Below are 14,858 nucleotides of genomic sequence, written 5' to 3'. Positions count from 1 at the left end.
TAGTCCAGGCTCTTCGCTCCTTCCGCCGGGAGCTAGGGCCGCGAGAGCTGGGACTGTGGGGCCCGGACCCGACGCAGAAAGCCAGCCCCCGGGCCGCCGGGAGGTGTGGTTCTCGCCCCAGACCCCTCCCATTGTTCTTGTCGAGGCCAGCGGCCCGCATGAACTACCACTCCCAGGGTGCAGTGAGCTTCGCACCCTGGGTGCCCCGGAGACACTGGGAAATGAAGTTCGCCGCTGCAGGAGGCGTGGGCTGGGGAAGGGGCAGCGGCAAAGGGTTAGTCTCAGTACGAGGCAAGACCGGGCGGCCGTTTTGCACAGCCTGGGGGGAAGATGCCGAAGGGGCAGCAGCTTTGTGGCCGTTGTGCTTAAGGAGAGCCAAGGCGTGTGGCCGAAAGCAGGGCGGGGCATGCATTCCTCTCGAGCCCCAGGCCGCAAGGCCCGGACTCAGACCCCGTGCGCCGTTGCTTGCTGTGGAAGGGGCGAGCAACTTGGCTTCCCACAGCCTCTCCGCACAGGGCTTGCTGCTAAGGCAGCCTGGACACCGAGCCCTCGCGGCCCGCTGCCTCCGGGGGAGGACTGGGAACCCCAGGAGATGGAGGAGGTGGCCGCTGCGCCGAACAGCGGACGCATGGCCAGCAGGGGCCGCTACAGGACTAAGGGCAAGGCCGCCCACTCCCCGGCTCCCACCCCAGGCTAAAGTCTGGACTTGACTTGTCCTGAGAGGAAGGCACAGGAAACTCTTTATTTTGGTGATGAAATCGCCAGTCTCCGCACAGTTAACCTTCACTCGTGCAAAGCTCACTGCCCTCACCCTACAAGGGCTCGCTGGCCCAGGTTTCTGTGGCCTGCTATCATCTGAGAGAGGGCTCTCAGCGCCCTTCCTGCCACGCTTCTTGGAGCCGAATTGGACATGCCGCCGTAGCCGGGTCAGAAGCCTAGGCAGCCCGCCGCCCGTCTTTCGTTCTTTAATTGTACTCTTGGCTGAAGCCAAAGAAGCTACCGACACCCCGTCAGGTGGTGGAGGAAGGAGGCCTACAGGGAGAGGTCGAGGCCCGGGACGGCCTCGAGGAGGAGGAGGAGGAGGAGTAGAGGAAGGTGGAGCGAATGGTCCATCCGGGCGGGAGCTGACTGGGCGAGTGGCCGCGCATGTGCGCCTGCATGGAAGCCAGGCTGGGGCAGCCGGCCTGGCACAGAGGGCAGCGGTAGGGTGCGGCCCCGTGCGTCCGCAGGTGCTTGGTCATGGCCGAGAAGTCCCGGGAGCGCTGGGGACAGAGGCTACAGGAGAAGGGCTTCTCTCCTAGGGCGGATGGAGGGGAGGTCGGTGAAAGAAAGAAGGGGGTGAAAGCTGGCCTAGGGGTAGATCAGGGCGACTAGGCAAGGGAGTTGGGCGGGAGCCAGGCACGCAGACAGGGACCTAGGAACGGGCAGATTGGAGTTTGGAAGGAAGCAGACAATTCACACTGGGCAGGGCGCGCATACCTGTGTGGACTCGGTAGTGCGTCTCCATCTGATGCTTGAGTGAAAACCTCTTTCCACAGACAGAACAAGAATAGGGCCTGGACCGAGCAGGAGGGGGCAGGGGGGGGTGCTGGCAAGATGGGCGGCCTGCAGTGCCCATATGACCCACACAAGTTGCAAGTGCACCTGTGGGGACGGAGAAAGCAAAAGAGGGCAGGGCTGGGAATCCCAGAGCTGGATTCACTGCAACACACAGGCAAGCCATCAGGGGCTACACTGGGGCTGAGGCAAAAGCTCCCTCACCCTCCTCACCTGTGTGCCTCTGATCAGACTCTTCCATCTCCACAGGGCTAAGCTGTGCGGGGCCCTGGTGGAGGGAACCTGGAGGGAGCAGAGTGAAGTAGGGGCCCTGCTCAGGCTGGATTCCTGGACCCCCAGCCCCAGGGGAGAGACCACATTATAGGGTTCATGCAGGGCAGTGAGGGGCTTACCTGGGGTTGGGCTGGAGGAGGCCACTTGGTTCTGGCTCCAGAGCCCTTTGTGGAGGTTTAGGGACAGTGGCATCCTGGGGGTGGGGTGGGGAAGAGTTACAGCCTTGGCAAAATCTGGGATTGTGGCCAATCTCTTCCTGGGGAGGGAGGTGTCATGAGTCCTCCTCAGGGACTGGGCTCTGTCTTCCCCTTTGGTGGGAGCTTCTTGTCCTGTCCCCAGCTCAGGAAATGTACAGTAGAGAGAAGAGATATGGTGCCCTTCCACCCGTCACCGCTGCCTCTCCTGAGCCACTCCTTCCCAGCTTGGGAGGTCTTCCATGAGGCCCTTCACTCACCTCTTGTCCTGAGGCCAGACCTCCTGCCAGGTTCCAGTGATGGGGGTGCTATGGGGGAAGGGGGTGCCATATCTGGGCGGCAACAGCAGGATGCTCCATAGGGCAGGCTGCCCCTCCCCTAACCAAGGGGCCTCAGCCCACCAGGGCCTAGGGGTGACGCTGGTTTGGAGGGAACCAGGTGGGGGAAGGGGGCCAGGGAACTCCCGCAGAGTTTCCTCAGAGCCCCCTGGAGTCTCCCTCACCCACATGATCACTTCTTGCTTCCCATCTACTCCCCCATGGCCAACAGGGAATTGGTTGAGTTTCTCCTTGAATCTCATCTGCACTCCCTGGCCCTCCCTCGTTGCCTCTGCCATCTCAGGGCTCTCTCTTGGTGGCCTGTGCTTCTGCAGTGTTTCCTGTTCTCGCCCACCAGCTCTAACAAATTTCTCTGGTCTCTGCTTCTCTCCAAGGGCCCCTACTCCTCTCTCAGAACCCTTTGTGGGTTTCTCTGGCTCCTCCTGATGTTCCTTCAGTCCCGGACCCAGCTCTTCTCTAGCCCTGTCCCTTCGAACCCTTCTGCACGCCTCTTCCAGGGACTGTACCCCCAAGGCCCTGGCCGCCTCCTCAAGGGGTTCCAGTTCCCCAGGCTGAAGCTCTACGCTCTCTCCATAAACAAAGTACAGAAGCTGGGCAAAGGTGGAAGGGCTGATGCCTTTCACCAGAGCCCAGCGGCCCCTGCGGCCCAGCTGCTGGCTTGCACCTGCCAGCACCAGGCTGTGGGCAGGGAACTCCTGGCTCCCCACGGTGATCAGGGTATCACATAGTGCTGGCCGGAGCCTGGCTGCTAGCCGTACCAGGCGATCAGAGCCATAGGGGCTAGGAAGTCTTGTTGGGGACAGGGGCATTGTGCCTTGCCTGGGTACCAATCTCAGAGGTTCTGAGAGAAAGGCCACAGTGTGGGGTCTGTGGCAGAAAGGAGAGGGAGGAACAGCATATTCTCAAGCCTGTGGAGGGAAGGGGAGAGTGAGTGAGTTGCTGGTTCTGGATCAGAGCTCTCTGTCCTGAATGGAGCAAATAAACTAACCCAAGAGAGGACTTGAGCTTATCCAGAATCATAACAGGGGCCAGGGTTGGGGGTGGGAGTGGTGGGAGAATGGAAATTAGACCAAATTCAGGACTTAAAGAGCAAGGACAAGGCAGTTAACAACTATATCAAGTAGTGGGTTTAAGACTAGTATAGATGGGTCCTGCCAATTGGCAGTCTCTGACTTAAAGGATAGCAGACGCTGATACTTCTTCTCCAAGCCCCTCTGCAGGGAAAACTCTGAGCAGGCCAGGCTTTCTTCATTCCAGACACAGAGATCACCATAAAACCCAGCCCAGGCAACTAGGGTTGGAGCAAGACGCAGCTTCATGGGAGAGTTTAGAAAGCTAGTAGTGTCCTCTTCCCACAAGCCCATCACATGGAGCTGAGGGTCCTGAGAGGCAGAAAGGGCAGCAAGACAGGGTCGTAGTTGCAGGAGGGCAGGCTCTAAGGCATCAATCGATCATCTCCCTGAGGCTGAAGCTTCTAGAACACATTCTCAGAGAAGGAGCTGGAAGAGACCAAAGACTCCCATCCAGTGAGTTAAGAGAGCAGGTGCAGAAGCCACAGGAGAGAAGGCTCCCGACCTAAGGATGGAGAGAAGTTTTGGAGAAGACTTTGACTACCAAGGAAGCAGGAGAAAGGGACATGGGAACTGTAGAGCAGGAGGCTATTTCCTCTCAATATTAGGATAAGGAGATGGTTTAATTTTGTTTTTCATGAGCCAAAAGTGAAGAATAGAAAGACAGAAGCTAACAAGGCAGAAGTTTATCACACATCAAAACCACCACACTGGCTTTTAGGAAGAGAACTGGGAACCCAGTTACCAAGAGACAGACCCAAGTGTCTCTGTGCCCAGCAGGCATATTCCTAGGTGTGGGTGCACTGTGAGTAAGGACGCTTCTGGGAGGGAGGATTACTACTTGGACACCTCAGGAAGAGGGCTACAGGTTGGCAGGAAGTGGACAGAAAGGGGGGTAAGGGAGGAAAGTCTCAGCTGGGGAGAAGCAACCACTCACCGGTTGTAGCTTCCTCCTGGACACCGCATGCTCTGAACTGCTGTTGGGGCTCCTGGGGCCCCCCCCTGGAGCTAGCCCCGCCTCTGACCTCACAGTCTTCCATTGGGTGTCCCAAGTATCAGTCTGCCACAGTCCCCCAAGGGGGTGTGGTTTTATACTCCTGGCTCTGCTTCACCCCTCCAGGAGAGACCACCCCCTCTACTTCCAGAATCCAGGCATTGCCTCCTGACCTGTCTTTATTTCATTTGTGAACTTCTCGAGTCAAAGAAGTGTAACTGAGGCAACAAGAACTTTGGACTAATCAGACCTCATTTGAGTTTCATCTCGACCATTTTCTAGCTGAATCACCTTGGGCAAGTCACCTCTCTGAGCCTCTGTTACCTCGTCCATGAAATAGGGATAACCTCTGCTTACCTCACTTGGAGGTGGAAGTGAGGATGAAATGACATGATGAATGTGAAAGTGGTTTATCAGTACACAGCGTCATTCAAATAGTATTAGTTCTGTTTCTTAGAGCTGTCATTAGAGCTCTAGCAGCTGGAAGCTGTTTCTACTACCTGAGAAGTAAAAAGGACTGAAGCATCTAGATTCCAAGAAGAGAGTGAAGGAGGGCCGAAAGCATGCCTGACTTAGTACTACGAAGCCTTGACAGCTATGTGGGAATGACCCCTGTCATCTGGGCCACCATTGGGGACTGCATGTGTGAGTGACTCAGATCCTCCCATCAAGCGCTGAAGGGGGCAACCCCAGGAAGGGCTTGCGGTGGTCTTCGAAGAGAAAAACTCCTTTTCTTGAGTTGATGACAAATGACATTTCTCTGAAATCAGGACTCCAGGGTTTCTTTCACTTCCTGCCCAAGGGGTCAAGGTCCTTGGAGATTTCCCCTCTTTTCACACTTTACCACTCTTTAACCTGGGGAAAGGATGAGGTCTGAGAGACTCAAATTTCTTTTTCTGTTTCTTGTTATTCCATTATCCCTCATCCTGTGGCAAATTTTTCATTCATTCAACAAGTGTTGATAAATCACTCATGATAAGTGCCTGGCATGTCATATATGCCAAATAAATAACTGTAAGATATACAAGTCAGGCACGGGTAGGCTGCTCTGATGACAAGACATGGTCTGGTTCCCCCTAGGCTTCTCCCTTAGATTCTGGTCCCCTCCTAGACTCAAATATTATGTCTCTAAACTCCTGCTTCTCCCTTTGGCTCCAGGACCCCAAAATGTTCAGACCAGCCTTCTACTCTCTCCCTCCAGACCTAACATGCCTTCCCTCTACCTCTCATTCTAGCTTGGGTGCAGGCAGAAGTTAACCCTTCCTAGATCAGACAGGGTGTGCCAATGGGTGGGGCTGGTGGAGGGGCAATAATAGGGTGGGGAGAGGGGAAGATGAGTCAGAGTGAAAGGGAAAATGCAAATGGGCAAGCTTTAATCATTTGCTTCTCTGAACGTTAAATATTTTCCATTTCTGAGCTTTCTAATTCCTCACACCACCACACCCAGGGACTCATTAGACACCCATATAAAAGATACTTGGCCTGGACACATAAAAGCACCAATCCCTGATATGTATGTATACAGAGGGAAACATCCTTCCTCCAACACAGAAATACACAATCCCTGAAGATATGGAAGAAGTGGGGAAAAGCCAAGAGGGAGATACCCCAAGTGTAGAAGGAAAGGTACAGGGGTCTGGAAGATTACATCATCACCCAGTGGAGTGTAGTCCCCCTCACCTCCCAGCCCTATATCATGTGCCTGTGACTCAGCTCCCCCACTGGTGTGGTTTGCTCATTGATCAAGAGAACTGGAGACTGCTCAAAGGGCAGCATCCTCTGTAAACCAAATGTAGTTGACAGAGAGTGTCAGTGGGCTTTCAGGAAACCTAAAAGGGAGGAGAAGGGGCAAGGGGACTCCCCATTCAGTGAACAAAAGCCCCCAAGAATGGGAAACCCCATCTTGCCTCCCACTTGGTGTTTACCCCGTCTAAGGATATCCCTTTAGAGACTGCCTCCATAGAGGTATCTCTAGGGCCTCTACACCTCAGCCCTTGGGCTGGTGACACTCTAGGCCCTTCTCTCTCCCTACATTTTTGACTGCATAGCCCAAGCCATCTTGCACTAGCAGTCACAGCAGAAGCAGAAGCAAATAGCACTTTGACTTGGAAAGATAGGGACACTGCTGACTGTTTCTATTCTTTTTTTTGGGGGGGGGATATTCACCCTTTGCTAACATCTGTTGCCAATCTTCCTCCTTTTTTCTCCCCCCTAAAGCCCCAGTACATAGTTGTGTATACTTGTAAGTTCTTCTGGTTCTTCTATGTGAGCCGCCACCACAACATGGCTACTGACAGATGAGTGGTGTGGTTCAGCACCCGGGAACCGAACCCGGGCCACCTAAGCAGAGCACGCGGAACTTCAACTGCTAGGCCATCAGGGCTGGCTCATGACTGTCTCTGTTCTTGAAAGGTCTCCCCTCCCCAGTCTCAGAAACCTTGTCCACCTTCTACTTCCCAGGCTGACTTAGTGGGAATCACCTGCAGCTGTCTCCCTGGGGTGGGGCCAGGAGACCGCAGATTATGAGGACACAGCCTGCATCCTGGGAGAGGGTAGAGTGGGTAGGAGAGAATAGGTAGCACATAATTGGAAGAGAAGTATGTGGGAAAAGGAGGTATGATTTTTGCCTCTCAGTTCTTTCTGATACGCATACTACTAAGCAAAGTTTGAAATCTGATATTTTTTTATTCTTACTGATAGGCTTGACCATAAGCGCCTTATAAGCTCCTTAAAGCACAACCCAGCTTGATGTAAAAATATCAACACAGCAATACAAGCATGGATTCCCTTTAAATATTATCATTAAAATTAAACCATCAGAATAGGCCAATTAGAGGGATGATTATTTGTTTTATGAAGAATGTTCCCTCTATCTCACTTATTTTAAATGTTGAGTACCCCCAAAGCCAAGTTTAAACAAGATCCCATTTAGAACAATTCTAGGAACATTCCACTCTTCCCAGGAACACATCTCTTTCACAAATTAAGATGCTTAAGCCCCCTACAGCATTTTATATAAAGACCAATTATCCAAACTTACATAAACTTTCAAATGTTCACTCTTTCTAGTTAATTACATCCAACACATAGCAGAGAAGAGACATCACAGAGTGAATTCGTTTCCTTCTTCCCTTAAATCTGTTCTGTGTAACCCAAGAACCAGATATAGTCATAGCCAAGTGAGCTGAATGTAGGTTTATAGAGACCCTATAATAGCACAACTTTTGTGGATTAAGTGGAAAAAGAACTAGACTAGAAGTCAAAAAACTTAGGTTCCACTGCATCCTCACAGTGGATGGCCTTTTTCTTCAGCCCTAATATGGAGCTAACTCTTCCAAGACCCTCAACTTCCTCACAGGGGCTGTTTTCAAGAACAGTACTGAATAGCAGCACTGCCTTAAACCCAGGCAGAGGGCCCCACTCTGATGTCTTCTGGCTGAGAAGTCCAAGGGCATCCAGGAAGTGCTCACCTGGAACCTGTGCCCCCCAGTTCTAGACCATGCTCTGGGTACTCGGAACCCTGGACCTCCTGGCCCAAATGGCCCACTTCCAGGGCCTACCAGGGTCCTGGTCTATACTCACGAGAGTGGACTGTGTGCCTGAGGTACATGACTGTGTGTGAGGGGCATGGAGACTGAGCTTAGACCTGCAGGCTAGTATGTGAGCCACCTTGAAGTGTGCGCCAACACCAGGTGTGGGAAGAAACGGGAATCTCTATTTATAGTCTTCCCTAGCCCCATAAATAACACAGAGCCTGCTTTATTCCAATGATTCTTAACCTATTAGGGGGTCACTATCCCTTTGAAAATGTAAGCCATGGAATCAACTCTTTACATCAGAAAATTGTCGACTCTCGTACCATTTTGCATATGAATAACAAGGCATTCACACACTGCGCTGAAGCCATCCTTGGACAGGTTAAACACTCCTTCTCACTTATCTGTGTGACCGATTTTGCCCCCTATTCCCGAAAAAATCCAACATGCATGCAGTTTTTCATATGATTTCCAGGAGCTCACAGACCCTTGAAATCCACTCATAGACCATCCTCTTGCATCCCCCACCCCTGGTTTAAGAACTCTGGGTGTATGTAAAAGCACTCCGAAAGCTTTAATACCATGTAGAGCTTGAAAAGCTGAGTGAAATTAGACATCCACACCCTGGCCCGTGAATATAAAAAGATCTTCGGTAAAGTCAACCTGGGTGATTTCCTAAAGAGCAGATATCTCACTCTTCTCTTCCTGAGCTCCACTACAACATCCATCTTTCCCATGCACCTGCCGCATGCTTACAGCCTGATATCTTCTGGGAATGACCAGAAAGGGTTTGTGGAAGAGGTACAGATGGGGACCAAAAGGACCAAAAGAACAAGCCAATCCCGGTTCTGTCTAGAGCCACCACAAGGTAATTACCTACTTCATAGAGGGCAAACAACCTGGCTGGGATTTGGAGACCCCCTCCCCAGAACCTCCAGAAGACCACGGGCCTGACCTCCTGGCCATGTTGTCCAACCTGGACCCAATATTGGAAAATCTGCTAACAGCACCTCAACTTGGACGGAGTCCAGAGACCCCCAAAAGCCTTGCAGCCACATGTTCCCAGTGTAGCCTGGAGGCAATGACCCTTGATAACTTCCCATTGGGCTTGCAACCTCATCAATGCCCACTCTCAGCTCAGGCTGGATCTAAAGACCCCAGACAACCTCTCAAGTGCACTCTAGTTTCATCTCTTGGCCAGTGACTCACAATGACCTCTGGAGAGTCACAGGCCTCTTTCCAGTCACCAGATCCAGACTCAGTCCAGAGACCCCAGACAACCTCTCACAGTCCAGTGGCCATACCTCTTGGCCAACAACCCCATACAGAGCTCTAAGGGCCTCTGGCTGCCCCACGACACACTTCCAAATCAGGCTGGTCTCAGGAACCACGGACCAACTCATAGGCCATGCTGGCCTAACTTCTGCCCAGCCTGGGCCCAGAGGTGCCCAGGAGGCCCATTTCCAGCCTCTCCAGGGCAGAGGGAGTCCCCAGGGCCCCAGCCCTCACTTCCCCACCCTCACTGCGACCACTCAAGCCCCATCCCCCAGCTTCGCCTGGGCCAGGCCAAAGCCCGAAGAAAAACAGTAACAAAAACCATGGCACTCACCGACTGGGACCCTGTTCAGACTCACCTATGCTCAGCCTCACCCACACACAGGTCTGTGGACACCCAGCGGCCGTTAGAAAGTGCCGAGCAGCGCGAGGACCGGAGCGCGAGGCCGGCACGTGCACATGTCCATCCCGAGGCGGACGCTGATTGGCTGCCACGCTGGCCACACCCTCTTTCCCGGCTCCACCTCAACGGCCTGGGACGCACAGAGAACAGCTCCGCTTCCCCGCTCTCGCCTCGCAGCCGGCTGCTTGGCTGCGGCGCGGTGCAGGGGCAGAGTCTGCGGACTCAGGCTTCAGGTCTCTAAGGCTGACATCTCACCCTCCAGCCCGCCCCCAGGCTGACCGCCTGCGGAGTCTGCGCCTTCCCACCCTCTCTATGAAGACACTGGGCCCTGAACCTCCTTCCCTGGGGAGCCTTGGAGGCTCCCTCGCAAGTGCTGAGGGACGTCACCCGTTCTTGCTCTTGTCTTGCCACCCTGAGTGGCTCTCTTTGCACACCCTTTCACCTCAGTCTCAGCCGCCTACAAACCGTGGAGAAGTTTGTGTGTGATTGACTGGGAGGCCCTCAACAGCCAGCCAGGCTTCAGGTGCCTCTGGCAGCTCCCCTTTCCCGCCTCGTGCCCTGCCCCACAGCTGATTGGCTGCAGAACGCACGCTGCCTCACCCGGAAGTGCGGGTGAGAGGGAAGATACAAGAGGGGTCGGTGCCTTGACCCGTGATTGGTCTAGACGCTCGCGCTTCAAACGCCCTCATTGACACCTCGACTGTCGGCTGCGCCGGGATTAACTGCGTGCGTACTTCACGCACCAGCCCCCCACCGCACCATAGAGAGAATGGCCCATTGCGCCGCCCCCCGTTAATTGGCACGAGCTTAGAGCCCGGCCGGCAGGCTTTCTGCCTAGGCAGGACTTGGGTGCTGACAGACTGTGAGCTCGCACCGCGCCAGGCTGTGAGTGCCGCCCGCCTCCCTTCTCCCACCAGCCTGGCTGCGGTTGCACCGCTGATTGGCTGGCCCCTCTCTCCTTTAAGTGGCTTGGCCTCGGGTTCGCGCTCGGACATATCCAATGAGGCGCGAGGGCGCTGTAAGGAGGCGGGCATTCCTCCACCGCTTCCACTTCTGATTGGCCCGGAGGCTTGGGTCTTCGCTTTTGATTGACGAGAGGGCCAGGAGGCGGGAGCCTAGCCCCACGGTCTCAGGCGGCGGTTAGGCTTCCAACCCTGCGCTTCAGCTCCGCCGCGGGGCTCCGCGGAGACTTGTCCGGCGCCTCTTTCCCCGTGGCTAGCTGAGGAGCTTGGGGCGGGGGGCGCAGGAGGACCCTCCTGAGGAGGGCATGACGCAGAGGAGCCTGGGACATAGCCGGAGCTGAAAGTCGGGAGGGAGACCGCCTAAAGCGGGAGCAAACCCCTCAAAAAGTAGGGGAGCGACAGGCGCCGTAGTAGTGACAACGACAGTTCCCGCTCACTGAGCCCCTTCCGGGTACCACGCTTTGTGCATCGTCTCGTCGTCCCTTCTCAGTAACCCTGTGAGCCGATTACTATGCCGGGTTAAACTCTGAGGGTCGGAGGTGCAGTCACTTGTCTCAGGTCCCACAGCGAGTGTGGGCATCGCTGGGACTCCGCCCTTGTTCCGGTGCGAGTCCAGCCTTCGAGCTCCACCACGATTACGTAGGGCTCGTCCTGTAGATGTGGGATGGGGGTCTGATGTGGTCACGTGGACCCTGGCTTGCCGCATCTATAACTGAAGGTTTTTTGATTTTTGTTTGGCACTCAGCGCATATTTTCAAGTCCTCAAACTTTTGGGCAAATATATTCGCATTCTAGAAAAGGATATTTTAAAAATCTGCCTCATGATCATGTCTTTGCTACTTACTGGCCACTTACACTGAGCCAGGCCAGTTTTAAGTGCTTTACGTGCATCATCTGAATGAATCCTCGCAACAAGCTCTATCAGATATTTACTGTTATTATTCTCACTTCACAGATAAGCAAATGAAGGCTGAGAGAAGAAACTGATTTCCCTAAGATCTCACCAAGAGTAATTGTCAGAGCTGGAATTCGCACTAGGTCTGTTGCAGTCTGACTCAGGGCCTAAGCTCCTAACCATAGGTATATGCTGCCTCCCATCCTAACAGCTACAGTGTCCAGAGCGTGGGCACACGTGGTCCTGGGGAATCCTCACAGCCGCCCTAGGAAGGGGAGTGAAGACGACACCCATTGGAACAGACAGCTGAGGCTCATGGAGGTGAAGACCCTCATCTCAGCTCACATAGCTGGTCCGTGGCTGAGCAAGGAGTAGAATGAATGACACATAACCTTCTGAATCCAAACCCACATTCTTGATCACTCCTCACACTGCTCCCTTCTCATTTGACAGATGAAGAAACTGAGGCCCTGAGGAGAAATCAGAGCTGGAATTCAGACCCAGGTCGTCAGACCCAAGAGGTCACCCCCTGAACCACACTGCCTCCAGGAATTACTTTTCTGGTAGATCCTGGGTTGGATCAGGTGAAGAGTCCTCTCACCCAGCCAGCCTTGTCTGCAAACAGAGTTCATCTGGTCCCAACTTTGGCCCTAACGGTGGTTGGGAGTGTATTTCACAGCCTCAGACCCTTTGAGGGCTTCTCAGTGAGAAGCCCTGATCATAATTGCTACAATTTATCAAAGACTTTTTCTGGGCCAGGTGAGGAAGAAGGCATTCTGGGTGCATCATCTCCCTGACTCCTTACAATAATTCTAGGACATAGAGATTGTTGTTGTCCCCATTTTACAGGTGAGGAAACTGAGACCCAGGCAGGGATGTAACATTCCTCTGTTTACAGAGTTAGTGAGTGGTGGAGCCTGGATGGGAACCCAGAGAGCTTTACTCTAGATCCCTCAAATCCAGCTCCCCAGCATGTGCAGGCATGAAAAGATGGAGTGAGGGACCCTGGGCTCTGGCAAGAAGGAGTAGGCAGGGTTGTCGGCTTCATTCTGGGGGTTGGATTGTAAGATTAGGGGAGTAAGGTGTCTGAGAGGTGTAGAGAAATAACTATGGCTTATTGAGCAACTACCCTGTGCCAGACCCTATGTTAACTACCCTTTAATGTATGTGGAGAAGCAGAGAGCCTTGTGGTTAAGAAGATGGACACTAGGGCCGGCCCCGTGGCTTAGCGGTTAAGTGCACGCGCAACACTGCTGGCGGCCCGGGTTTGGATCCCGGGCACGCACCGACGCACCGCTTTTCCGGCCATGCTGAGGTCGCGTCCCACATACAGCAACTAGCAGGATGTGCAGCTATGACATACTACTATCTGCTGGGGCTTTGGGGGAAAAATAAAATAAATAAATAAAATTATAAGAAGCTGGACGCTGGATCCAAACTGCCTGGATTCATCTCCTGGCCTTGCCACTTACTAATTGTGAGACCTTTGTCAAGTTACTTATCCTCTCTTGGCCTCAATTTTCTCATCTGTAAGGTGGGGATAATGATAGTAAATACCTCTAAGGACAGTTGAGAGTATTAAATGAACTAGTAGAACAGTGGCATCTCTTCTCTTCCTCAATGCCCTAAAACTGAGTTGTTTCCTTGCAATCAACATCACCTTCCTTGACTCTGGTGTAGACGCTGAAAATTAAGGCTGGATATTTGCCATGGGAAAGTCTGGGGGAAGTGTGTTCCCAGAAGAGGTAGCAAGTGCAAAGGCCCTGAGAGAGAAATGAACTTGGTATATTTGAGGTACAGCAAGAAGTCTGGCTTAGGCCAGGGGGATGACTAAGCCTCAGAAGCCCAGCTCAACTACACGTGTTCGTAACAGACATAAAAATGACCCTGTACTTTTCAGAGCATAAAGGACTTTCCCCAAGCTTTGATCTCTGGAGAAACCCAAGGCTATGATTACTTTTGAAGCTCAGGGTCCAAAGTTGCTCAGGGATCTAGAGATAAAACTTAGACCTCAGGTCTTCTTGCTCCCCATCTGGGGCTCGTGTGTAGGGGTCAGGAGACTTGCATTCACTCAAATATTATTAAATATCTGACAGCATACGCCATCTGTGCTGAGCCCTGTAGAAGCCTCAGCCCCTTTGAAATCTTTAAATTCAAAGATTTAACCTTCTAGACAGGAATTAGACCTCAAAACATATTCTTCCAGAACCAAGTAGAAAGTATAGCAACTGAAGCCCAGAAGCGGCACTTAAGCCAGGGGCTGGGGAGGGAGAAGGGTGAGGGAAGACTTTCCGGAAAAGGTGATGATACATGAGTATATATTTTTGGAGGACCAACTTGGTGCTAGGTACAAAGTATACACTGGCAAGCAAGAAGAGACTAAATGTATTAGTCTACTAGGGCTGCCATAACAAATACCACAGACTGGGTAGTTTAAACATCAGAAATTTATTTCTCATGGTTCTGGAGACAGGAAGTCCAAGATCAAGGTGCCAGCTGGGTTGGTGTCTCCTGAGGCCTCTCTCTCAGCTTGCAGACAGCTGTCTTCTCACTATGTCCTTACAAGGCTTTTCCTCTGTGCACATACACTTCTGGTGTCTCTTCCTCTTCTTATAAGGTGCCATAGACTGAATGTTTGTCCCTTCCCCCCTCAAAAAAAATTCCTGCGTTGGAACATAATCCCCAACATGATGATGTTTGGAGGCGGGGCCTTTGGGAGGTGATTAGGCCATGAGGGTGGAGCCCGCCTGAATGGGACTAGTGCACTAAGGAAAGAGGCCCCAGAGAGCTCCCTGGCCCCTTCCACCAGGTGATGTTACAGTGAGAAGACAGCCGTCTACGAACCAGAGCAGACCCTAACCAGATACCAAATCTGCGGGTGCCTTGATTTTGGACTTCCCAGCCTCGGGAACTGTGAGCAATAAATTTCTGTCCACCCAGTCTGTGGTATTCTGCAATAGCAGCTGAATGGACTGAGACAGAAAGATATCAGTCCTATTGGACTGGGCCTTACCCTTATCACCTCATTTAACCTTAATTCCCTCCTTAAAGTCACATTGAGGGTTAAGGCTTCAACATATGCATTCTGGAGGACACAATTCAGTCTATAACACTGAATATCTACCATCGAGGGGCTCACAGTCTGGTAGAGGAGATGCATACTATTTACTTCAGGGCGAGGGAGCAGAGTAGAATGGTTGCGAGATCAGCTCTGGAACCAGACTGACAGTCCTGCCTCTGTCATTTACCAACTGTGTGACCTCGAGCAAGTCCCTTCCACTTGCTGTCCTTAAGAGAATCAAACAAGCAGACACCCATGAAGTTCTCAGAACAGCCCCTGCACAGAGTAAGTGCTCATTAA

At 52.8% G+C, this 14,858-nt stretch overlaps 1 protein-coding gene across 2 annotated transcripts; it reads right to left on the bottom strand.

The window, feature by feature from the left end:
• Positions 1 to 949: 949 nt before the first annotated feature.
• On the bottom strand, positions 950 to 3,270 carry ZBTB32 (zinc finger and BTB domain containing 32). Of its 2 annotated transcripts, none has more exons than XM_014794827.2 (5): positions 2,285 to 3,270; positions 1,950 to 2,023; positions 1,771 to 1,839; positions 1,480 to 1,644; positions 950 to 1,297 (listed from the first exon to the last, which is right to left on the bottom strand). In XM_014794827.2, the coding sequence occupies exons 1-5, from the start codon at positions 3,169 to 3,171 to the stop codon at positions 1,011 to 1,013; spliced, it is 1,482 nt and encodes a 493-aa protein (XP_014650313.1). In that variant the 5' UTR covers positions 3,172 to 3,270; the 3' UTR covers positions 950 to 1,010. The 2 variants fall into 2 exon arrangements, with proteins under 2 accessions (XP_014650313.1, XP_087278350.1); XM_087422224.1 differs by having other exon boundaries at positions 1,950 to 2,086; positions 2,285 to 3,264.
• Between the last annotated feature and the right edge of the window lie 11,588 nt (positions 3,271 to 14,858).

Source organism: Ceratotherium simum, chromosome 33 (genome assembly GCF_057802395.1).
Source record: "Ceratotherium simum simum isolate JZ-2026a chromosome 33, ASM5780239v1, whole genome shotgun sequence".
Classification (NCBI taxonomy): domain Eukaryota; kingdom Metazoa; phylum Chordata; class Mammalia; order Perissodactyla; family Rhinocerotidae; genus Ceratotherium; species Ceratotherium simum.
The sequence above is the reverse complement of the archived record's forward strand: the minus strand, read 5'-3'. Positions and strand labels throughout refer to the sequence as shown.